Source organism: Vidua macroura, chromosome 6, assembly GCF_024509145.1.
Source record: "Vidua macroura isolate BioBank_ID:100142 chromosome 6, ASM2450914v1, whole genome shotgun sequence".
NCBI classification, from domain to species: Eukaryota; Metazoa; Chordata; class Aves; order Passeriformes; family Viduidae; genus Vidua; species Vidua macroura.
In genome coordinates, this window is record NC_071576.1 from 33,197,281 (window position 1) to 33,223,045 (window position 25,765).

Here is a 25,765-nt window from a genome sequence, read left to right on the forward strand (position 1 = left end):
CAGTGTTTTCTTAGAATATTTAGCATTTAAATATAAGAAAACATGAGCAACTATTGATAAACTGTATTTTAAGAGTAGTCATAGTTCCTATGTATCATTGTATTTAAAGTTAGTTGAGGGGGAATGAGTATATTCAAAGATTTTATCTGAATGTAAATGAAAAGCACAGCACCAGGAAAAGCAATATTGCACTTTTAAGTTTTCTTCTGGAAAAAATCTTCTGAATGTGATTTTTTTATTCTAAGATATTTTGGTTAAAAGTGAAAGGACCTGCCTGGTGCAGTTCTCTACAGTGGGAGATCTCACCAAGGGTGGGAGATGTTGGCATCTGTACAAGACATGTAGTGCATGAAACAAGAACTGCAAGCCCTTCCACCTGTGCCTTGGGCTTGGTTGATGACTGATATATAACTATTTAGTCAGAAATAATATAGGGATAGCTAGGTAGGATCCAGAAATGTGATGAATAACTCAAAAGATTAGATGTGTCCAAGAAAAAATAGTGTATTGCTTTTTATTTGCCTTTTAGGTACTAAGTGTGGAAAGCAATTAGGGCACCTATTAGGGGTTTTTCAGCAAATGAAAAGGCAGATAACCATTAACTGTACAGAAACTGATCTTTTCTTTTAAGGCCTGGTTCTAGAGATTTTAAAAAGCTCTTTTGCAACAGTCTTGATATCTAAAGTAGTTTAAAAGGTTGGCAGCACTCTGAGTGTTCATCATGATTACTAGATGAAATTTTAGTTGAAAGCTATCAGTTTACTGCTGCTGCTGGTTTGATGCTGAGCTTCTGCTGCTTTTGTGCTCTACTGCAGCTTGTGAACACTTTCAAGGTTTTTTCTTTTTTTTTTTTTTTTGATTTGAGTGATTTTTGGGTTTAACAGTTTTAATTTGCTTTTTTTTGCAATTCACTGGAGCATGACTGACAAGTAGATTAGATTGTCTTTTGGCATTTTTAATTGGACAGATATTTTAAGTCTGAGAGAAGTTCTCTTCAAAAGTATGCTGGATGCAGCATTTACTTCCTGACTGCTAGGGCTAAATTATTGTCTTTCTGTTACTTTACCCAGCAGTGAGGGTGGCTGGAAACTTGGAATTTGAGTACCTGATCAGAAGGATTAAGACTTGTGGTGGTATCTTCTATAGCCAAATCTCCTTGCTTTTTGAGTGCCAGAGGGATTTGATTTGCATTACACTGTCTCAGACCATTTTTTTTCCAAGCCACTATTAGGTTTTAAATTGGAGACTAAATTGTAGCTGAAATTCTGTGGTCAGAGCTTTTGGCCAAGTTTTATGAGGAAAAATTAAAATAGTTCATTTTTTGAATATTGAAGAGTTTAATCTTCTGGTAGATGAAGAATTAGCTCCTTGTAATTTCATTCAAACCCTACAGATGTGCCAGAGAAAATAGTATATAACTTATTGAAAAATAATTTCTCTGCTTTAAAAACTATTGTGGTCTTCTTGTTTCTATCTGGGTGATTTTTTTTTCAGAGCAAATTTAGAGTAAAATAGACCAAACAAATTTTTTGCAGACATTCAATTTAAATTTATTAGAGGAAATTCAAGTAGGTTTCTGTTGTTCTAAACACTTGTTGAACCAGTGGTAACTGCAATAAAATGTTGTCGCTTTGTAAAATTGTTCATTGTGGATTATTTAAAAGCCTGTTTTAAGGCCCTTTAAAGGAATGCAGATTAAACATGAAGTATTGTTGTTTTTGGGAATACAAATGCTTTCTTGCTCCATTGGCTTGCATCCTTGTACTGCAAGGTTCCCTCATTTTCTCTGATATGATGCTCATATCCTCAGATGTTTTTATAGTATCTCTGCTGAGTTGGCTTCTGTGACAGCCACTGAAATGGATGTTGCTTCCAGTGCACCTCCCAGGCGAGGCTGAAACTACAAATGTTTTTATGAAGTATCCTCATAATTGTCCAATCATTTTAATGTAACAAATTGGATTGATGCCCTCCCCTCATTCATTTCAAGTCCTCTTTTTAACAAGAAACAACTGGTGAGATTCATTGGCAATTACAGTCTAAGGAATGTGTATTGCCTCTGTACTTTTTATATATGCTTTGGATTCACATTGAATTGTAGCAGATATTGCTGATATGATTGTTTGTAATCTAAGTACGCTGGCTGGGGAACAGATAATTGCATAGATATGACTGATTCCTGATCTGTAATTCACCAAATGCAGTGTGTGCTTTTAAACAAAAATAATTTAATGCTTCTCTTGCATTAAAGCTTCAAGTAGATTGATTGATATAGCTTGACTTTCAGGCCTTGTTTAAAGACAAAGGTGATTAAAGGGATTTTAACCAACTGTTAACTGTAGCTGCTGTGATCCTTCAGTGTTTCTCTGTAAATTTTCTGTGCTTCAAGTCATGCTGCTACTGCTTAAAACAAAACCATAGCAATACTGTAATATCTTGTGGTGAAAGTATTTGTGCTTGAAACCAAACTATTGTGCATGTGATCTCAAAAATCAGTTTGATTTTGAGTGTCTGTCTATTGTAAAGTTTGGTTATTAAATTTAAAACAATAGCTCTGTATTTAGACCTTTGTTCTGGCAGTACTAGGTGTTTCGAGACATCATGCTTTGTTTTACAGTTCAACTTACCTGAGAGGCTTGCTTTTACACCTTGCATTATTAATTTGTTGCTATTAGCATAAGAATGAACCTATCACTGTTTTCACTGCCTAAAGTCACTTTGACTTTGGTTTTGCTGATTTTTGGCCCTCCTAGTATTTACGATTTCATCATCTCCCTTCCCAGAAGCAGTGACCACCTGATATTGTATTTAAAGACCCCCTGTAGTAGTAATGAACTTGCAATTATCTGAACACAGAGCCCAGCATTCTGACACAATCTCTGGAAGATCCACAGTGGATAAAGAGCAGCAGACTGCCATCTCTAGTAGAAAAAATACTACTCTCAGAAACTGATCTCATCAAACAATGTGTTCTTTGGATCCTTTTTCTTCTGAAAATCATACTGGAACCTTTTAATACAAGCTGAGCGTGCTCTCTTTGAGTGCTGCTTCACCATAGGGGCTTTCAGTGAGCACAGGTGGAAGCTTAGAATCAGGGAACTGTTCTGGATCATTGAATGGTGTTGGTGTTGAAATACGGTAGTAGAGAGTTAACACTAATGAAAAAACACACAGTGCATAGTGCAGAGTTTAGTCTCTGGGGCAGATAAAATCTGTCTTATGTATATATGTGATTCATATTGAACATTCAGCCTTTATAAGATATAAGCAATTATCCTTATGATTTCTAGCAGAGAAATGGTTTAACCAAGGTAATGATGGTTTATAAGGAGATGTTTATGTCTGTGAGCTCAATAGCTCTGGACTTAGTTTTCAGCTCTAAAAGCATTGATGACATGTGAATGTCAACTGTGAATCTTTTAATTCTGCTCTGTTTTAGAAGGTTGCACCGGGACAGATGGAAGAGAGCTAGGTATCTCTAGGAAAGCTCTTGTGAGGTGAGGGGGAGAGTAGGGGACCTCAAATTTGAAAGGTAATAGTGATGTCAAAGAAAGTATAAGCATAATGCTCTGTCTGAAAAGCTTTTTTATTCTTCAGGGGATGAATTTGTCTTGCAAGGTACAGATCCAAGACTAACTGCAAATTGATCTTTGTGGGCTATGTTCTGTCTTTTCATGGCTCTTGTCTCCTTTGGTAACTGAAAGAGCAGAATTGGGGGAACACTGGCTGATGGGACTTAGATAAAAGTAGAACTATGATGAAATGAATGTTATGTTGCTAATCTTTTTCCTTCCAGATAACTAGCCCACCAGGTTGTGGCAAAACTCAATTTTGTATTATGTTGAGTGTTCTGGCTACGCTGCCTGTAAGCATGGGAGGACTAGATGGGGCTGTTATATACGTTGACACAGAGTCTGCATTCAGTGCTGAAAGGTAAGATGCAAAATTCCAAAATACACACAACTTCTTAGCACCTCTTATCTTGGAACCTTCAAATATTTTCTGAGCAATAATTGTGCATTTTTAAATACTGATGGTAATTATTAAACATTTCTCTGGTATATGCAGTTATTCCACAGACAATGAAATTAATTTAATAAAATGGTTTGCTCACCTTCCTAATTTGTATGAGGTTGCAGATTCCAGTTCTGTTATGACAAGGTGGATGGCATGATTTTTAATTTTTAAATGGTCTTACGAGTCCTGTACCTGAAGTCTTCCTTTGCAGTTTAGTTTGTGGAGTTAACAGAATGTTAATTAGAGGATGTAAAGGCAGAGCATTTTGGCTGCAAAGGCAATGGAGGTTTTCCCCAGTGAACAGTGGGACTGACATTGCCAGTTTTCCTTCAGATTTCTATCCTATTTCTGTTGAACAGGGCCTTGTGCCCCCCTGCATTTCTGATTCCCTTCTGCAGTAACCTGGCATTTTCTGTATCCTTAAGCAGCTATGCAGTACTGTACTGTAACACCTTATTCCTGTAACATCTCTGGTTCTTCTAACATCTCCTGCTTGGCCCATGCAACCCAAATGGCTTATGCACTTCAGCGTGCTCGAGTGCTGAATGGACATGCTGTGCTGGATTGCTTCAGAGTTACACATGTTGGTCACCACTCTTCAAATATTAACTGTTGAAATAATCCTGCAGTTTTTCATTGAATGTAGCTCTAATTTATTTTATTTAGCTACCAGCTTTGCTAAACTTTGAGGCTTTGATGTTTTTGATATTTCATTTCCTTTGTCCCTGTTTGGAATGAGCAAGTTCAAAAATTATTAAGGGTCTGGGGAAGGACAGTAAGTACAGTAGTCTCATCCTTGTTTGTGTAGAAAAATGGGCAGAAAGAGGTTCAGTGAAATAATTTATATATTTCAGATGATTTAGTAGCTATAGCCATGGCATGGTTCTGGAGTATCAAGGTAAATGTATTTCCATTGATTATTCATTGCAAGTTATTATGGGTGAGAAGGTGGGATTTCTAACCCTGCTTTTTGTCAAGTCAGTGTCACAGAAGTTTGACGTATAGTATATCAAAGAAAAAAGCTTCAAGCAATGGCTCTGTAAAGTATCATCATGCTTCCTCCTTAGACACCATTTATTTCAGGTACCTGAAATGTAAACAGTAAAAAAAAAGTAGGACCTATAGAATGAGTTAAGACTTGTCACTTAGAAATGAGTGCTAAAGAAAAGGAAAGCAGATGCAGATGAAATTGAAACTGCTGAAAATAGCTTGTAGAAAGGGAACATGGCAAAAATAATAATGTTATTAAGGTTAAGAATATTTATTGTTAAATCATATGTAGTATTGCTCAGTTGCAAATGATAAACACAATTTCAGCAGACTGATTATATCTTATACTTCGTGTTGCATCCTCTAAGGAGCTGAACCATGAGGGACAGAGAGGTGTACATCCCCTTTTCCCGAGGTGGTTGGGAGCTAGAGCATTTGCCATTTGTGGAGAGACCAAGGACTTGCTCAGTGGAGTGTAGAGAAGGCATTGGGGCAATCTAGCAGTAGCCTTCCCTTGCCAGTGAGGAGGCCTGAAGGAGATGGCACAGTGGTGTGTGCTGGGAGACAGCAGGCATACATTGAGCTTCATTTCTGGGCTGATATATAGAGGAGCTTTACAATTCCTAACTGCCTTTGTGGTGAAAAAGCTTTGCCCAGAGAGGTTGTGCTGCCTCCATCCTTGAAGGCTTCTGAAATAGACTCAAGTAACTTGTTCTGACTTCATAGCTGGCACTACATTGAACAGGATGTTGCCTCAAAATCTCCTGAGCTCTCTTTCTAAACTGATTTTAAATTTGTTTTCCCTAAAATCTCTTTGTATTTTAATGAAAGGTGCCTAAGTTTAAAGAGAGATAACAAGTAAGTTGTACCCACAAGTATAATCCGCTAGATGCCACTCTTCTCAAGCTATAGGTGGTGGGATATGTCTGCTTAAAATATAAACAATTAAGTATTTTTTGTTAATAAAAATTAAAATCTTTATTGTGGAAAAAAAATTCTGTCTAATGGATCTTCTGTTTCTTACCAGCTTGTTAGATTTCTGTGGTGACACAAAGCCCACTCCATGATTTCAGTGCAAGGTAAAGGTGAAAAGAAAGATGGTTAGAGTTGGAGAGTAGTTTTATTTAAATGAAATTAATACTTACATAAAATAATTAGAATAGGAAAATGCTTGGTCATTGAGTGGAATCTCTGTTATGAAACTTGAAGAACTTACTCGGTAAGTAAACTTTCTAGAGGAGATATGCCCATTCTTTGCATACAGGCACATGATGTCTTTCCCTAGTGTACCACTGACTCAGCATCACTGGAAAGAGAACCTAAGTGTTCTGACTTCCACTGTTTCACTCTGACTCATGCAGTATGCTTTTCCTTTTAAAAAGATTTCCAGTCTTAGTTGGTATCTGCTTATCAGAGCTTTGCTGTGTTTGCTTTCTGAATACTTGATGCCTTATTATCTTTTATTATTCTTTTTGCAGTATTATGCCTTCTGTTTTTTGGTTTTTTTTTTTTAATAGGTTGATTGAGATAGCAGCAAACAGATTCCCTACTTATTTTGACTCAGATGAAAAGCTAGTCTGCATGACTCGTAGCATCCACCTGTACCGAGAGCTGACCTGTTGCAGTGTTCTGAAGAGGTATTCTCTTCCAGAGCTTAAGACAAGACAATTCTGACTGGATTGTCTATAACAGTATTTTTTTTTTGTATCAAAGTTTTATGAAGAATAATTAATTTCAGACCTTTTCATGTGGATACCAGCATGGTCTCCAGCAAAGTAACACTGTTCCAAAAAGATTGACGTTGCTCTTTTCATTTCATAGCATATGACTAATCCACTTGATGCTTTTTAATTTGTGAGAGACAATTTTTATATGATCTGATTCTTGTAAGCCTTTAAAGGGGAATGTTCATAAGACAGGTATTCTCTTGGATTGTGGACAGACCATAGTATAAGAGTTACATTTTCCATGAAATGGAAGTTTGTTCCTCTAAAGCAGTTTACTTCCAGGAAGATGGGGATTCCTAGAGCAGTGGGGGAGAGAAGTTGTTCAGCAGTCACCAGCCTGAGTGCAGTGTTGTATTGTCATGTTGTTACCTTTATTAATTTTTGAACATAAGTTGCAATGAAAATGAAATAAGTTACATTTTAGCATCATGTTGTGTGTTTTATGTTAGTGGGAGAATTATTGTCAGAATAGTTTTTTCTTCTAATACAGCTTTATCAGAGAACAGCTAGTAGCATATTAAAAAAAAAATCAAATGGCTTGAGTTGGAAGAGAGCTTAAAGGTCATCTAGTTCCAAACCTTCCATCATAGGCAGGGATAGTACCCACTTGGTCAGGTTTTTCAGGGCCCCATCCAACTTGGCATTGAACATTTTCAGGAATGGGGCATCCACAGCTTCTCTGGGCATCTGTGCCAGTGCCTCACTACCCACTGAGAATTCAGGAAGAAATACTTTACTAATCTAAATCTCTCTTCTTCTAGTTTCAAGCCATTTCCCCATGTCCTGTCACTATCTGCCCATGTAAAAAGTCACTCTCCCTCTTACCTATAAATACCCTTGAAGTGCTGGAAGACCACATTGAGAACAGTTTCAATGCCCACTTTATTTGCTGTCTGCCATTCAGGGGGTGTACAGCATACTGTTGCTAGCTAGAGGTCTTCCAAAACTCTCTTGTGGAGAGGTCCTGCCTTGGGCCCACTGAGCCTCAGATTCCTTTCCAAATCTCCTTAATATGTGGAGGTGGTGTGTAAGGAGGGAAAAAGCAGTACTGACTTTAAGTTTATTAAAGGAATCTTGATTTTAAAAATTTCAGTGTTATAAGATGGTTCTTTTGTGTAAATAATGTTATCATTGACTCTTTTTTTTTTTTTTTTTTTTAGGATTATGTCTTTGGAAGAAGAAATTATTTTGAAGAAGGTTAAACTTATAATAATTGACTCTGTTGCTTCAGTTGTCAGAAAGGAGTTTGATACAAAACTCCAGGGCAATCTGGCAGAGAGAAGTAACTTTTTGACTAGAGGAGCATCAGTGTTGAAGTATTTGGCAGAGGAGTTCTCAATACCAGTAAGTTCTTCCTCCTTTTTTAAGTTTTTGCCTTACAGTATCAAGTAATAGAGAGGAAGAAGAATGACAGGAAGACAGAAAACAGACAATGATTCTAGCAGGAATCTTTAAGCAGGTACCAGTTGGAATATAGTTGGGAAATAGAAGAATAGTAATGGTTCTTCTGTGGGTTTTTGTTTGTTTGTTTTCTAAGATTTCTTAGAAATTATTTTTATTTTTTGTTAATTTGGGTTTTCAAATAAGAAAATATTAATAGTCTCCAGCTGTCTCTGTGCTTTGTTTTTTGTTTTTTTTTTTTTTCCTTAAATCCTACATTTTCTTGCCATAAAATACTGTTTATCCTGATGATTCCTTTGTACTGTGTTGTCACTCTACCTAATGCATGCTCTAGGTAGGTGAAAATTTTTTTCTGCCTCTGTTTCTTTTACTTAAGTTAGTAGAATCTCAGAAAGGCTTATGCTCTGGAACAGTGTGAATTCCTTTTGTAGCTGATGATGTATGCTAATTCCTGCAGAAGGGAAGGTAACAGCTCACCAAATCCCTTTCTGTAGACTTGCCCATAAAATGCAAAGGAAGACATGGACACTCAGTGCAAAGACTTGGGTAGACGTGATTGAAAAATGCTTTAGAAGATGTGAACTGTGTATATGTGTTTGTGTGTGTGTTTATTTTGTAATGCACAAAGGATCATTTCAAAAGATATAATTGAAACTCAACTCTTTCAAGTATTTCCTGGTATGGGTAACCTACTCATCACTCTGGTGTAAGAGAGAAGCTGAGGTAAGAATGTGGGTAAGACTGGTCACTCTGATGCTCCTGAGGTCACAGAAACTATCACATCAGAAATAGGAAGTGTGGAACTGGCTGATGTAACTTTGGAGGAATGGATTTCCTTCTGCCATGTGACTTCTGAAGACTTCTGATGGAGAAGATTAAACCCCGCCTAAGTGCCTTTAAAGTTCATGTACAAAAGCTAGCATCCCAGTCAGTGCACTCAGTAAAGTTTATAGTGACTGTTTATAAAGCCAGGAAAGAATTGTGTGGAGATTCAATCTGAGGCTGATAGGATTTGAACTTGAAGTCAATCCTTTTGGCTGTAGCTAAAGGGCTGGTGAAAAACTGTGAGTAGTTGAACAAGGGAATTGTAAATTAGGAGATTTCAGCTATAAATCTGATTGGAACAGTATATTTGATGTTCACAGTCCAGAGGGGGTGGTAAAAAAGCAGCTTCCAGAGAACAGCCTTGAAAATGAACGGTGGAGAGCAGTCTTAGTGAAGAAGACATAAGGTGCTTACTTTGTTTAGCTTAGCTAAGGAAATGTTAAGGGCTTCTTCATTAGTCAATATGCACCTACTCAGTGAAGAGGTATTTGATAAAAGCTCTTTTTGGCTGACACAGGTGTACCACAGTTCTGTGGTTGGAAGCTGAATTAAGCAAGGTCAGACTTCAAATAAGGGGTGTGTTCTTACTGGACTAATTAATCATTGCAATGCATTACTAAACATAAATAGCTGCTTATCAAGAGTATGTTTAAGTGGGCATTCCTCCCCCATTTCCTAAAAGGGAAATGGGTTCAAATAGGGTTAAGTTTGTGGAAACCCTGTGCTACCATGTTATGCTAGAGTTAAAAGGATTTTAATGAAGTTACTTTTGTTGGCATTATAAACTCTCTGTTTCTAATTATGTGTTTGTGGTGTCAGGTTATTGAGTTTGATGTGCAAAAGTGGCTAGTGGTCATAGTTTTTACCAAACTCAAGGGGAACTGTTTCAAACTCAGGTAGCTCTATATGTTATGAAGTATTTGGAAAAAAAGTTGGTCTTGATTATACCAAAACTGATGGTGGTTGTTCATTAGCCTCTCTGCACCTCTATTTTCAGGTTGTAAAATGAGGCAGAACTTCAGTGAGAGGATGTTGTGAGGATAGGGTCATTACTAACAGCAAGGAGCTTGTATGAGTCCAGGACAATATATAGATGCTCCTTGGAAAGTAGCAGTTGCCATCCTTAGTGTAAAATTTAAGACAGTTGTAGTAAATGAAAACTTAATCCCTGTCCTGAGATGAGAAAATAATAAGCATATTAATTGAATGGTATCATTTTAGCCACTGAATGAAGCTAGTGAATGTGGTTTGTGATTGTCATTTTTTGCTTGAACTAATTTTTTGTTGAGGTTTTTCATGTTTCTTTGGTTTTGTTTGTAAAGTACAAAGAAAAGCAAAGTTGAATTTTTTTTTTTAATTTATGGACATTAGTAAAGCTTAAGTTGTTTCTCAAAAAGTGAAGTATGATGCCTGATTGCCTTTTTAGAGATTTTCTTCCTTGTAACTTAGCAGTAAGCCCAGGTTCATTCTAGGCATTTGCAGTGATGTTGGAGCTAAGAGACAGCAAAAGGTTTAGATCACTTATGGCCGATTGACAGGTGACCTGACATCCATACTGATGACTGAACAGTCTCTGAAGCTTTTGCCTCCATGGGGCACTATGTAGCAGTGCCCCATTTTCCTTTTCCTGCACAGAGTTGTAACCAAAACATACTTTTTATTCTCCCAGGTTTGGTTGGAACTAGCCAGTCAGATCAAAAGCAATTCCTGGAAGATGAGAAGGACAGCTTGATTATCAATGAAACAAAATCCCCTTTCTTTTTGAATATGCAAATCTATATGAAAAATTTATTACTTTCATATGTTAATAGAGCACCTTGTAGTTGAGAGCATTTGGATTGGAATGTCTTCTCTAACAATGTGTGTTGATGCTGTCTACCAGATTTTATATTTAAACAACAGTAGTCAGTCCTATATGCTTCCTCTGTAGCTTCCTGACTTCCTTAGCCTTCTGAAAAAGAAAGTAAAACATTGGTATTTTCTTTCTTTTCTCCCATATCCGCCAGAAACTGTATATTATTAGTAGATGGTATTTGGTGAAAGTAATTCAGTGTTTGTGCTAGTTGAGAGATGTCTCCTTTTCAGTAAAGAGCTAAAACTAAAACCCAATATGACAAGAATTATTGTTGAGATTTAAATATTTACCTTATAAAATTTGTTGTTCATAGACTCTGATTTTCTAGTCATTAATATTCAGAAAATAAGTGAAGCTGGCTGGGCATCTCTGTGAAAAAGTATTCCAGAAGTGGCAGTTGCAAAACCAAACTGCTTTAAGCATTCTTTTAAATGTCAAATTGAGACTGATGATGAAATTTGCTTTGTAAAACCCTAAGGCTAATCAAATTACAACATTTGCTGTCCTTTATGCTTTTTGTCTGGATTATGTTCTTAGATCACTGAAGTGAACCTTTGTTATTTATGTTCAATATGTTGGTTATTATTACCAGCAAATGTATAATAGTATGGTCTGTTCCTTTTTTATTTGTTCTTTCTGAAAATATGAAGTAACTTAGCATGAGAGACTTTAATCTCTCATGTGTGGTTTTTTAGAGCAAATGAAAGACAAACCTTACGTAATTATTCTTCAATGCTTTTATTTTCTATGCTAAATAAATTAACAGTAGTTCAAGAAGCCCACAAGTTCCACCGGTAATATTTTTCCCCATTTAGAATTGACATGCTACTTTTAAAAACTAAAACTACAATTGATATTTAGGACAACAGATCTGTCACAGTTAATTTTCTTTTCACACTGACCTCATAGATGCTCGTTTCAGTGCTTCACAATCACTATGCTCCTTAAACTTATACCCAACATTTTCATTTACTTTAGAAAGCCAAATGTTTAGCTAAATGTATATTTGCTTTTAGGATGAGTAAGTTTTTTTTGTCTCAAAATCACTTCATATGGGGAAATTACTTGACATCTTCAGTGCCTTTTCTGTTGTCTTTTGTTAAGTGTGTTTACTTGTATTGTCTCATCTTCCTGCAGTAAAGTGTCTCAAAACTCAAGTGCTTCTGTTGGCATAGAGGCAATATTCAAGCTGTTAGTTTTCTTTTTGTTTATAATCAAGTATTCCCATTTGGCTTCATTCTTGCTTCTTTTTATTCTGTTTCCATATAGATGGTTGCTTGTCACCTCCTCTGTACATTAGCTATTGTTGTTCTGATATTTGAAAATACTAGTTTATGGAGCACAAAACAAATTCCAAAATAAAAGATTCCTGAAGAAAAGGTGTTTAGATGCCAGTTCCCTTTGAATTAAATATGTATAGAGTTTGGTAAAAATACATAGTTGATTTGTTGTTGCATTGTGTAGCAACACTGTATGATGACTTTTCCAAAATTATGGGGATACATCAGACTTTCAGGTTATTTTGGCTATATCGGGACTGGAACGCTGCTGAAATGCAAACTTTGTTTTTATTCTTAGCTATTAAAAATTGTTTCATACCAGTCTTACAGAAACTGTAATTGAATTATCTTTACAGGTTGTTTAAAACTAGAATAAAAGAAACTTTACTTGCAAAACTTAGAGAATTGCTTCCACTTTGAAGTTTTCTAGAAAGAGAAATCTCTTACAAGTTACACCACATTGAATCACGTGTTTCTTTAAAGAAGAGTTAATGTTATCAGAAGAAAACATTTTGGAACTGAGTTTCCAGAATTTAACTAGCCATATTTAGGCCAGATGTGGTTTGGAGTGTTTCTAGTGGTAAGGATTCCATGCAAAGTATGGGTCCTTTTCTGTTAAACTGCTGGTATTTATGTATAGTGTTATGTCACTCAAGTTTTAAGCATATTTTGGGTTTATGTATATAGGTGAACTTGAATACCCTTTCCAGCTGCTAATAGAAGCATCTTCCTATTTCTACATAATCACACTGAACTCCTGGCCATCTGCTTGCTCAGGTTTTAAGTAATAATGTAGTTCTCCTTTCAGTCTGTGGCTGGGACTTGTGTTGTTCCTCTCCCTTCGTATGAGTATGTTTCATGCATTTTTCCAGGAAGTTTGTGCATTTCTCTAGGTAGCAGCATGAAAGCCAGAACAATGTGACTGATTAGAAGACACAGTAGAGCCTTTGAACCTGCACAATTTTATTAAGATAATTCACCAGGTTCTTGGAGAAAGTGAGTAGTCCTCTGATCAACTCAATAGGATGAAAAGATCCCAGTGTTTTATGTGAATCATACTGTGAACATTATCCACAGAAGCATAAATATTTAGAATAATGTAGATATTGTGCAATTCGCTGACTTTATTCTTCTGTATGAAACAAAGAATCTTTAAGTGGACCTGCCTTTGTTCTGAGCTATGGAAAGCAGTAATTAATTTGTTTCTTAAGTCAGGAAGATTACTTTCAAAACTAACTTTCTGCTAAAAAAAACCAATTTTTGTTCTCTTCAAGATGTTTCACTTCCCATATACCAAAATTCATGTTGCTGTTCTTATCCTCATTAAATGGTGAACTGAACAACATTAAAAATGGCATTTGTGTGAGCTGTATCAGAACTTGTGGTTTCAAACATACTCTTTTTTGCTGTAAAGAGGAGCCCCTAACCTTGTTCAATGCACTTCATCTGTTTAAGTAACAAATAGTTCATGAAATGAGTGTGGTAAGGCACTGGAACAGGTTGCTTGGAGAAGTTGCAATGTACCATCCCTGGAAGTTTTCAAGGCCAGGTAGGATGAGAAACCTTATGTAGCAGAAGGTTCCCTGCCCATGGCAGAAGAGTTGGAACTAGGTGATTTTTAAGGTCCCTTCCAACCCAAACCATTGTATGATGTTAAGATTTCCTACCATGTTATACTTAGCAGGACTTTCATGCCCACAACTGAGTCCATAGCTTTGGATTTGTAATTACGTATTAGAATGTTAGCCTTTATTTTTTTACAAAGTTAAAAAGTTAAAGTTACAAAAGCGTAAAAAGTTAATGTCAAAATTTCATTTTTATATGAACAGTACTATTTGTAAAGTGTGAATTGGCATGAATTTTAATTTTTGTTGTTGTTACTTGGGAAACCAAGATTGTTAAAAGGGACTTAGAAAACAGCGTTCTTTCTTTGCCGTTGCTGAAATTTCCTAAACTCAGTTTTTATTGGCAACTGTTTGTTTCAATTATTCCTCTACTCTAATTGGTTTTTGAGCAAAAACCAATTTTGATAAAAAGGGGGTAAATTCAACTGTTAAGTGTTGTTAGAGTGGTGAAGGTAGATGCTTTGTCTTCTTGTGTGGCTGTTAAAAATTATCCTCGGAAGGCGCTCAGCTTTGTTTTATTTTAAAACGGGTGGTTAAAATGTAATTATAACCGTCTTCAGTACTGCTGCCATTTGTGTTCTTTTTTAAATGTGTCTGGAGAATATATGTTTATGCAGTTTATGGCCTGACCCTCTTCCTTTTAGACCATCTATACCATAAAATATTTATTACTGCTGAGGAAAAGGAATGAGAAATGCTAGAGCAATGTTTCCTGTTTTCATGTGGTGGTGAAATATAGCAAAGGAGGTAGTTTAAAGTTATATGATACTTGAATTCAGTTTGGTTTTTCTTTTAAAGTATTCCTTTCATTGCTTTTTCCATTTTACAGTGCAAGTGACTTTGCCAAAAGCTATCATTCTGCACAATTGCACATATGAAATAATGTAGAAGGAATACACCAGGATTAACATATAGGAGCGGGAGTTGAAAGTAATCAGATTTTATTGCTGGGTTTATTTTTGATCTGCTATATGATTATGCACAGTATTTGCTATATAGTAGGGCAGGCACTTTCTCTGATATCTGCCTTGACTTGAATTTCTGAAAGACTTCTTGCAAAGTAAATAAACAGTTTTTTGTATTTTCTAACCCTCACTGTTGTTGCACTTCTGGGTAACCTTCAGCTGATTGACATAATCTTGAAAGTGAGGTGCACAAAAATGGACAATATTCCAGATAAAAAGTTTAGGTACGGAGAAGGATTTCTTCTCATGCCTTGCAGGACATCCTCATGTTTATGCATCATTACACAATTTGCTTTCTTTGGAACAGCCTGATGCTGTTTACTTACCAATTATTAAAATTTTGGATCTGCATCTGCTGACTTTGTTGCTTAGCTAGTTGCTCCTTGTAATGTTATTTTTCCTGACTTGCCAAGATGATTTTGAATTCTAATCTCATGGTTTACTTGCAGTCTCCTCCCTGCTTACCTGTTTTTGCAAGAAAAATGATCATTCATTCTGTTAACAGATTTTTTTGTATAACCATTGGATGGAACCAGACTTCATGCAGACTGTACCATTTTATTCTATGAGAGACCTTTAAACACTGATAACTGCTGTGTGTCATTTTACAATAAACTTTGCAATAAACGTTATAGTTTTCTAGTTTTATTAACATACCTATATATGATGTTCTGCTGCTAAAATAAAAATACAGTATTTCTGCATTTGCATAATTTATAGCTGAAAGGGATTCTTGTCTTTAGACAGGATAGCAATGCAAAGAATAGTTGACCAGATTGCAAGCTGTTAGAAAAATCTTGATGGGTCTTGAACTCCTTGTTGAATCTTGAGCTCCTGTATGAGCTTAGTATACACAAATTAGTTATTTGATTTCCAGATTCTCTAGTGTTAGTTTGCTTTTTGGTTACTCAGCCCCAGGACTTCTGGGAATAATGAGGACCAGCTCTGCAATTGTTACTCCTGAGTAATATTGTACCTGCCCCCCTGAGGCATAAAGAGATGAGGGTAAAACAAAATTAAGATTGGGCAATGCATATGTCTCTTATAATACAAATGTGCCCAGAGATCAAAAGTAAAATTTTACTTTCTTGGAAAGTGGGGGTAATAGAAATGATGGTACCACTTCCCTCTTTGTGTCTACAGGACTGCTTTGTGAGAACATTGCAGTCATGTGGAACTAGGTGTGCTTCTGGGGCTGCTTTTTGATCAAGTTTGGTCTGCAAGCTCCATGATGCATTTTGCTTGCTGCTGTTAACTGCAAAACCTGCCTTTTGCAGTCTGCAAAATTTCCTTCTTTCCACATGTAATAACAGACAACCAGACTAAACTATTGCAGCTAGATGGTTGATGATCCTGTGCTGCCTTGAAAATAGAAGTATCTAGATTTGCAGGGCAAGCTTTTCAGTCTGCACTTTTTCTTCTGCTGTTGAAGCTCTTGTGCATTAGAAGAATTCTTTGTATTGCTCTGGTTTACTTAACTCTGTTTTGTTTGGAATTGGAATCTATGAGCTATAACGTAAGATCTCCTGAGAAACTTCATTCTGACTTTTATACAAGAAGACTCCATCATCTTTATTGAGAAAAAGTATGTTTTATATCATTGTCCTCTGAAATTTCAGCTATATGTGTTGATTTTTTCACCCCGGTTTTCTATTTAAAGTAGAAAACCCATCATTTTAATGGCCTTTTAATTAATTTGGCAGAAATTCAGTATAAAACAGGGGGAGAGCCATTTCAAATACAGATTCCTTTGAGAGTCTACATGATCTCAGCAATCTCATCAAAACTGTCATGTTACCTCTCTCTAAAATGCTTAGCTATATTTCATTTGAGAACATAGCATTTCTGCTGTAATATAGTAAGCAAACAAAATGAGATTTCAAAATTTTTATTGAACAGGGCTGAACAGTTTTCTGCAAATTTTGATTAGACAGGAATGAATGAGCTGCTGATTTTTCTTGTTGAGACTACATCTGAATTTTAATATTGACAGTATGTCTTTCCAACTCAATCGTCCTAAAATTTGATACTCTAATTTGGATAAGCTGTATTGCCCAACCCAGCATTAAAATAACTTTTTTTGTCTCTAGATTCCAGTATTTTCCATACGTTACTTTTGTATTTATTGTATCTCCTACTTTTGACCTAGACAAAGAGTGTTTTTCTCGTCAACAATATCCAAGGTCTTGACTGGATTCTTGGCAGTCCATGGTATTACATTTTTCATTATGTCCTGATCAGCAAGATTAGTTCTAATACATTAACTGGTTTTCCTTTGTGCAACTGAAACTTAGATCTTGAGAGAAAAATTGCTTTAGAAGTGTTTACTGCTTAGATGCTTTTTGTAACTTGATAAAGATCTCACATAGGGAGGAAGGGGGCTTGCTTAAGGCTGGTAGTGCTCTAGATACTTTACTTCTCAAGAACATTCATTTAAGCAAAATGGCTTCAGATATTGCCAGTCTTTGAAATACCAAACTGAGGTTATTTTCCTGTAAAGCTTATGAACAATACTAGCGAACTACAGCTGGGTAACTGGAAGTTCAGTATAGGGTGATGTGTCCTTTCGCTGTAGGGCTTAAAATTTTGTGTCATCTAAGGTTGGCATGTTTTGAGCTTGTATAACTTCCTGTAGTTGCATGGAAGAGCTCTGTGTCACAGCTCTTTCTGGAACTGTAATGGAAACAGTTATACCTGGGCAGTGAGTACAAAGTTTCTGAGGAGGCCTTGGGTACACAGCATATGCATGGAACTAGAGTACTGTGTGTTAGAGCAGATGTATTTTATTCTGCTTCAGTGATATCCCTAACATGGAGCTGCTAGAAACTAAGAGAGGCTGCTGAAATACTTTGTGAAGCTTGCTGCTGCTTGTCATATTTTCAAGGAGCAGATTGACAACAGGAAAGGAAATAGTTACTGTAGAGATCCTGTTTGGGGTTGGCAGCAGCACTTACTGTTGTGTCTCCTTTCTCCTTTGGCTTAAGGGAGTCACTGAAGAGCCACCACTAGCAATGTGGAAATCCACTGATCTGCAGCTGCCATTCTGAAGTTGTCCCTAGGAAAGAAGACCCCAGGTACAAGCTGCAAGCAGAAGAAATTACGTGTGTAAATCACAAGTAACACATGGGTAGTCGGTTAATTGTCTGCTTACAGAAAGTGTGAATAATCCAAAATCAAGAGGTGGTCAACAAGTGGCAGAGATTCTTTCCTGCATGCCTTGTAATTCATTTCACTGTCACATTTGCAACTGGTTTGTGCTTGCTTATGAGCCTGGACAAGGATGTAAACCAGCTGAAAAAGCAAACCAGGGGAAAAAATGTAGTGGGCAATTGTGCAGCTGAACAGGCACTAATGTAGGCAAAAAGGAGGGGCAGGAGTGTGTGGTTTCTGGCAGCAGCACAGATTTTGAATGAAAAACTGCATCTTCAGTAAAAAGGATACCATGAGAAGAAATGCTAGAGGGATTATTACTCAGAATATGCAATGAAAAAGCTTGAAACATTCTTTAAACTTGGAACTGTTCTTACGATGCTTTGTACTTTGACTAAAGGTGAACCAATGCCTGGTTGTATATAGCCTATTCTTACACTGCTTAAGGCTTTTGTGCACTCTTAGGTCAGTGTCCTGGTTTTAATCTCTGCATTCTGATTTTAAAATGCATCATGATATGCTGTATTTGGAGTTGTAATATATCCATGCATAATGAATTATAGCTGAGGTCAGAAATTATGCTGAATAGTAGATTCTCAAGCAGCAGTATTTCTTCCTGTGCTAAAATTCAGAATGATATGTATAACAATCCATAAAATAGCTGGTACAGTTCATAACATGCTTGTGTTCCTTCATTATTAATAGTTTCATATCCATCTGTCAGTGTGCTATGGCTGAACTATTATCCGAGCTTTTGCAGCTGCTGCTTTAAGAGTCAGTATAATGTAGTTATCTCCAGCTCCTGTTCTTTGTCTGCTAGTAAGAGGAAATTTTACTGAGAACTTGAACTTACAGTCTTGGACAATTAATTAAGTTCAGGTGAAAGTCTGTGATCTTGATTGAACTTACTTGATGTGTGGTAATTTCTTGTTCTTTTGTTTGGACTATGTTGGTTGCAGCAGTTATTTCAAGTAATAGTGGTTTGTTTCATCTCATTAGAGGTTCTGTACATAGTTGTTGTAGTTCTGTATCTTGTCATTCTATTTTTAGAATATTTTGTTCAAATTTTAGCTGCTGATCTGAAGATAGACCCTGTAGTGAGGTCTGATTTGAAAATAATGGGGCTATGGGTAGTATGTGTGGGGCTTTTTGACAGCTTCTGTTAAAAGGTGGATGAAGATGAATTTGTTTGCAGCAAAGATAGTTATTGATGTAGAAAGTAGTATGTTTGTAGATTGCCAGAGTACTTTGTACTTGATACTGACCAGTTACTGGAGAATAACAATTCAAATTATTGCTAAAGCAAAATAGTTTCATACTAGTTACTTGGAGATGCAAAGTTCCAGAAGTATTTGTGTGGTCCTCTCTGTGTGCATGTGCTTTTTAAAAATTTCAGTGCTGTTGAATTCCAAGTACCACAATTTGTAAATCATAATAGATGCACACTTTTTTCATTTTTTAGTGCCAGGTAACATCTGTCAGCATAAATATGTAATTTCTTCAATTATAATGTAATACTTGTGTATATTTAAAATAATTTTCTTTTTGTCTCCTAGAATAACATTTTTTGCTGACAGGATATAATGAAATATTTGTCATGTTTTTAAAAACAGTAGTAAGGAAAAAATTGCATTGTGCATACGACTGTGCCCTCGGCATTCGGTCCAGTCATTGACCTCTGACTGGATTTCTTGCCAGTCTGAGATGCTAGCTGTTAAAATACAACCCAATAAGTTAGGTGTCCATTTATTCCCAAAGCCTTAAAGTTATTTTCCTGCCAAGGGCCACTTATTACCAGTCATTAAGTGGTAGTAGGCTGGCCTGTTATTAGGATTGTATTTCAGTGGCCTTTGTATTTTGTTTGCTTGGTTCTTTTCTGGTTTTGGAGTGTTCATCAATAGGATTACTTTGAAAGAATGTCTCCTTTTCAGTTATTTTAATGCTCATTTTTACTTTGAGCTCTATTTGCCCTAAAGCACTGCTGTTTTGCAGTTGGCTTTGCAATCATTCTTTCTGAAGGAATAATTGACTAGGAATAACAGTTATGTGTTTTTCCTCTCAAGGCCAAACAATCTGTGCAGAAGCCTGCACTCTTTCTTCTGAGTCACTGCAGCTGAGTCCATGGATGGTAGAGGTAGGGTCTGCATACTGGTGGTTGTGTCATGGGTTATTGGTACAATGACTTAGCTGCTGCCCTTTTTTCGTAGAACCCTCCAAGTATAAGGAGATACTAAGCACAGGAGATCTGTGAATAGCCAGGAAATGAGAGCCTGTATAGCAATCACACAATTTAATTTGCTGGTACTGGAGTGCAGCAAACTACTGGAACTCTGAACATTTCACCGACTTGTTTGGAATCAACAAGGCAGCCTGGGTGGTAGATGCTGCTTAAAAATGTGAACCTAGCCTTGGTATGCTTGTAGAGCCTTCTGGAGTTAGAGCCTCTGGCCTGTAGCCAGGCCCAAAGCCTATTCATGTCATGCAAACACTGCAATTGATTCTATTAAACCTAATGGAATTATTTATATATGTTTGGATTTTTGTAACTGTGATGTTCCTCAAATGTTGATCATGTCCAAAGAAATTCTGGTCATTAGGAATGATCAGTCACTTTACTCCAGGTCATCTGAAGGATAGACAACATTGACTCTCGTAGCATAGCCAACTGCCTTCTTTCTAGCAGCTCAATAACTAACAATTAAGATTCTGTTGTTTAAGGAATGATATAAGTAATCGGTTTTTTTTTTTTTTTTTGGAAGCAAAACATAATTTAGATTTGGTCCATAAATTTTACTAAATGTGAAGAGAAACTCAAGGAAAATGAAATTTCTGTGGTACCAGACAAAGATACCTGGTTCATGATGCTGTGGTATCAGTGATAAGTCATATAGGTTGTATTCTTGAAATCTAAAAAATACACACAAACTTAATTACTGTCATGTGCTTCTGTCAGAAACTATAAATGGAGTTATAGTGTTTAAATCTTTTTTATCAATGCTAGAATTTTTTCAATAGTCCATGTACTAACACAATTTGTGACCTCAGAGTACTTCTACAGCTCCAGCTTTTTTCTCAGCTTCAATAAATCTCCTTCCCAATTCAGTGTTGTAACTGATGAGGTAAAGCGAAGATAGGTGTGAAAGTTTGGGTTTTTTTTAATTAGCTCAATTGATGCAGTCAGGAAAAGGGAGAGCTCACTAGAAGAGGATCTTGGGGAAACCTGCCTGTCAGCTGGTCTAGTAAAGAAGAGTATTTCTGCCTGTAGACATTGCTTTGTCTAGTTTAGACTCTGTGGAGTTACTGATGAGCAGAGACATTAAGCTTTCTTACTTTTGCTGTGACATTTGATCTGGAGATTCCATTTATGCTTAAATTGCAGGTTTTTAATACACTGTAAGACACCAAATGCTTATGGTCATTTATATCCCTTTGAATGTAGGTGATCTAGTAAAATGCACACTACTGATATACTCAATCATTTGGTATTAATAAACTCCTTTTTGGATCCACTCTCTCAGTGTAGGCATGTGGGAGTTTTATCAGAAGACTAAAGATAGCAGAGTTTTTGTTAAATACGAATACTTGTAAGTTATTTTGTAGAGCAAACAGCTTAAAGTTTCTGATGATACCAAAATGGAAGCAGAAAGCTGACCTTCCTCCCCCTTCCTGCAACAAATTTTAAAGCAATTGGAAGTGAAAGCTAATATTGAGACTTCTCTTGAGTTTTTTGTCGTCATCACCATAGCTTCATCTATTGTATATAGCAGCTGAGAACATCTGTCCTTCTCCTAAAGGTTTTCTTTTTCCTTTCCTTCAGTATGTACCTCTCCTGTTTTGCAGATGAATGTCTTTTATTGTTTATCCTTCCTCTTATCCCCTCTAGTTTAGGTGTCTAAAGACACCTTTAAATCTACCACCTTGTTATAGAAGTCTTAAAATTCAATCTAATTTCAATCAAGAGTGAGTTTTTCTTGGAAATGATGAAGAAAGTGGCAGCCTAAATTCAAGTTAAATCCCTTTTGTGTGATTTTCTTGCTAGCCTTCTGTTTTCCACTCCCTTCTTTACATTCTTCATTTTATCTGTGCAAGGCTGAAGAGATGTTCCCCACATGCTTTGCAACAGCTGTTGGTTTACAGTGCCTGTTTAGTCATGGTTGAATTTCTTGGGATTTTTAGTTTTCTGAAATAAGCACAACCATATTGTCCTGGCTAGTTAGGATGAGTGTGTGTGGCTGAAAAATTCAGGCTACACTTACCAGATTTAGACTCACTAATATTTTATCTATGTGGTTGAAAGTGAAATAATACTCATAATTTTCAGATAATGCTGTGGACTTTTGTATATGCATGAATATGTAATCATATACAAATAAATATGCACTTTTTCTTATGAGGTATTTAATATTTTTCCTGAATAACTTTTTCATGCAATCTCCTTTCTTTTTGACTTGTTCACTTGTATTCTGCTATAGTTCCTACACCCTTTTGAAAGGAACAGCTGTGTTGCTAAGTTGTCTTTTTATTTTTTTTTTATACTTAGTTATCCTTGCATCAGCTTCTGCTTTCTTGAATCCATCTCTCTCCTGCCCTTTTTCTATTTTTGCAAATAGTTCTCCAGTCTTTTGAGACCTTCAGTGCTAAACCTGACCTATTTAGGTTCCTTCCATTTGTGGTGCTGATGCACAAGCATTTTGCAGGAACAGTACCAGGGGAATTTTTGGTGCTATTGGATGTTGTGCTGTGGTTTATTTGTTCCTCTCACTTCAGTTAGGGCACTAATTAGACAACAAATGTGTTTTTCAATTGTGTGGGTTAAGACTAAACTTAAATGTGCTCATTCTTCTCAAGTGTGTTTTCTCTATTGATAAAATATAGGTATGGCAGATGATTTGTAAGAAATAATTTCAGCAAGGTTATTTAATTATACTGAAATATAGATGCTGGCTTTTGAGTTACCAAAATTTAGATAGAAATAATTCCCTGTTCTAGAAGTAATTGCAATCCATTTTTTCTTCAAATTTTTGGACATTGAAATATTAGCATTTACATTAAATACTAATCATAGAAGCATTTTCAAGAACTGCAAGCAGATTTTTTATTCGTGTGGACTTTTTGGTTGCTCATTCTATGTAAATTGCATAAATGCTGTGGCAATGTTGGTAGAATATAGAGATAATGTAGAAAGGAGCCAACGACCTTTTAAAAGATGAATCACAGGCATTTTTTGTTTTCTGTATTTTTAGAATTCCAAATATATAAGTGTTCTGAATTGTATTCTGATACTAATTTTGTATTGCACCAGCTCATTGTCTTTAGTTTTGTGTGGTATCGATTGCTTTTCAGAAGATGTTTATGGCCTTCTGATAGGAAAACATATATTCTGGTAGCTAGAAGTTGTTTGGATTATATTCTTAGCTGTGTTGTCTGGTTATCTCCTCTGGCTCAAGTTTGATATGCCCAGGAAAAAGAACCTTTAATGAACAGGCCTGTGGATGAAGAATTCTTTGTGGCAAATCTTGTTTGCTCAGTGACTGAAATAAGTGCGACATTCCTACTAGGATGTCCAGTGTACTGTCCTATAGTGATTTCGGGTGGTTTATTTCAGACTGAAGTATTGAGTGTTTATTTTGCACAGGGCCTGATTAAATTTGCTTTTGACTGTGACTGCTGTTTGTCTATTCCTTATGGAAAACTGGTACTATTCCTACAATCAAATAAATTGTTAATTTAGATTCTTACAATAAGTGTCTACTAAGTACTTGCTGGAGCATAATAAATACAGGTGGGGTGGTAGAGAAGCTTATTTTTGTATGTTGCAAGTTAAATTCCTTCCCTTGTTAAGATTTTACATAGTTGATTTAGCTGAAGAACTTCAGTATTTACTTCAAGGTTGAACACAACAATGCTTTAATTACCCACTTGAGTGTGGCAGAGTGTTTTGTTAGCTGAAATACGCTCTGGTGTTTATTATTCAGCAGTGATTTTTTTCATTATAGATATCTTTGATCCCATTGACAGAATTGGGGATTGGCTATACTGGCAGAATCTTTTCTGCCAGTTGGTGAAGCCTTTCACACAGAGCAACATCCACAAGGTGGTGCCTTTTCATCACCCAAGAGGGAGAGGAACTTCTCTTTACAACGTTGTGTTGGCTTTCTGCCTGTTGCTTGGCAGAAATGAGAAGTTCAGATACTGAGGTGAGTGTATCCTTTTCTCCCTGAATATAGAGTGAACCCTATCATTCTCTGTTCTTTCCAACCATTGTGGTTGCAAACTGACTGTGATGCTCAGAAGTTCAGAGAAGAGAAAGGTAATGGCTTGGAAATCAAAATTGAGCCATGTTGGCTGAATCATGAAAAAATTCTCCCTGAAATACTGAAGTTGTACAGATCAGGGAGGATATATGCTGCCAGAGTAAAATCACACCTAGAATTGCAACAATTTTTTCGTCAGGCTCAGGTCACCTTGTTGGAACTATGCAGGAACTGGAAAATGGAAGAATATGCAGTACTTTAGGCAAGTGCTCTGCAGCTTGGGGAGTGGGCAAAGGGGAACTGACGTAGCCTTGGCCGTTGTCTTGCACATAGTTTATCTTTGTAAGGTGAATCCAGTTGAAGATGAGGCAGCTGGAATATGTTCTCAGATATTGCTCTCTATTGCAGGGTAAGACTTGAGAACAGAACTGTTGTAAAGAAAGAGTTTTTCACATGACCTGTATGTAATTCCCAGCTGTGAACCCTCTGGCAATGAGTGTGAAATCCAAAACACAGCTGATAGGGAAAAGGGCTGTTGTCAGCTCAGACTGAACACTTGAGTATTCATAGCATGGTGCTTTGACAAACAGACATTGTGGTACATCAGAATAATTTGGTTTTGAGATCTGTGCAGGGCCCTCCTTCTAGCTGTGTGTGCTTCCAGTTACAGTGGTAATCAGGGCTGAAGGAGAGCCAGGTGTGCACCATATTGTACTTCTTTTCTTGCAGAAGAGCAAGCCTTCAACCCCCTCCTCCCAACCACTCCCTTTGTACCTCTCTGCCAAATTTCCTGCTGTAAAATGTTTGCATTTATGTACCTTGTGACCCCTTCAGAATATTTGTGGTATTTTAAACCCTGAATTGTGTGCATGACACAGTGTTTAGTTTGGAAGTAAAGTTTAATCACACATGCTGATTGTCGTGTTTATTTTGGAACCAATAAGTAGGAGGCAACCTTTCATATTTTATTAGTCTGGATGAATTTTCCCTGTTACTTGATAACCATGTATATGTTTAAACTTAAAAGTCGATATTTAAAGGAATGCTGGAACACAGATGGCATTTGAATGCAGCCTCTCATCCATTCTGGGGTTGGATTCCATTGGACACCTAAACTTGGGTGTTTGTGGTTCACTGTGGTGACAGTGATAGAGTGGCTATTTTGTTTTTAAAGGATTTTGTATCATTTCTCTATGTGCCAGTGAAGCTGGAGAGGGAGCTCTTCTGGAAAGAGCAACATTAGAGGAAAGTCTTTTTATATTTGTTTCTTCCATCTACTACAAATGAAGGGAGCTGTGTTTGCAGAAGGAGGTTATAGCTCTGAAGCCTTGACCTTATTTTGTTTGCTTCCCACACGTCTGCAATTACAGCAGAATAAGCAAGTATAAGATCAGGATTTGCTACTCCTCCCAACCTGCCATCTAGCCCTAACATCCCAGCAGAGCTGCTCCCATGGTCCGCAGTTGATAATACACATGGGCATAATTCTAGCCCCAAATTCCAGCTTTCTTTGCATGCTGAGGGACTTGGGGGAAAAAAAGGAGTGAGCTTCCATGAGCCCTCTTTTAATAGAATGTGATGAAAAAGGATGCACCTGAAAGCTGAGAGGAATCCACCAGCAAACTTTATTGCAGCGTTGCAAGGACACCTGCTTTGAGTATTGCTTTTGCTGAAAC

General features: G+C 36.7%; 1 protein-coding gene across 11 annotated transcripts in view; it reads left to right on the forward strand.

The window, feature by feature from the left end:
- RAD51B (RAD51 paralog B) overlaps window positions 1-25,765 on the forward strand; it is a 379,423-nt gene that overhangs the window by 4,857 nt on the left and 348,801 nt on the right. For all 11 annotated transcript variants that reach the window (XR_008437716.1, XR_008437714.1, XR_008437715.1 and 8 more), the window contains exons 5-7: window positions 3,797-3,933; window positions 6,525-6,644; window positions 7,895-8,078. Coding sequence is in view for 5 of the 11 variants with exons in the window: in XM_053981409.1 (XP_053837384.1) it covers window positions 3,797-3,933; window positions 6,525-6,644; window positions 7,895-8,078 (441 nt within the window). In the remaining 6 variants the exon portion in view is untranslated. The remainder of the gene's footprint in view (window positions 1-3,796; window positions 3,934-6,524; window positions 6,645-7,894; window positions 8,079-25,765) is intronic.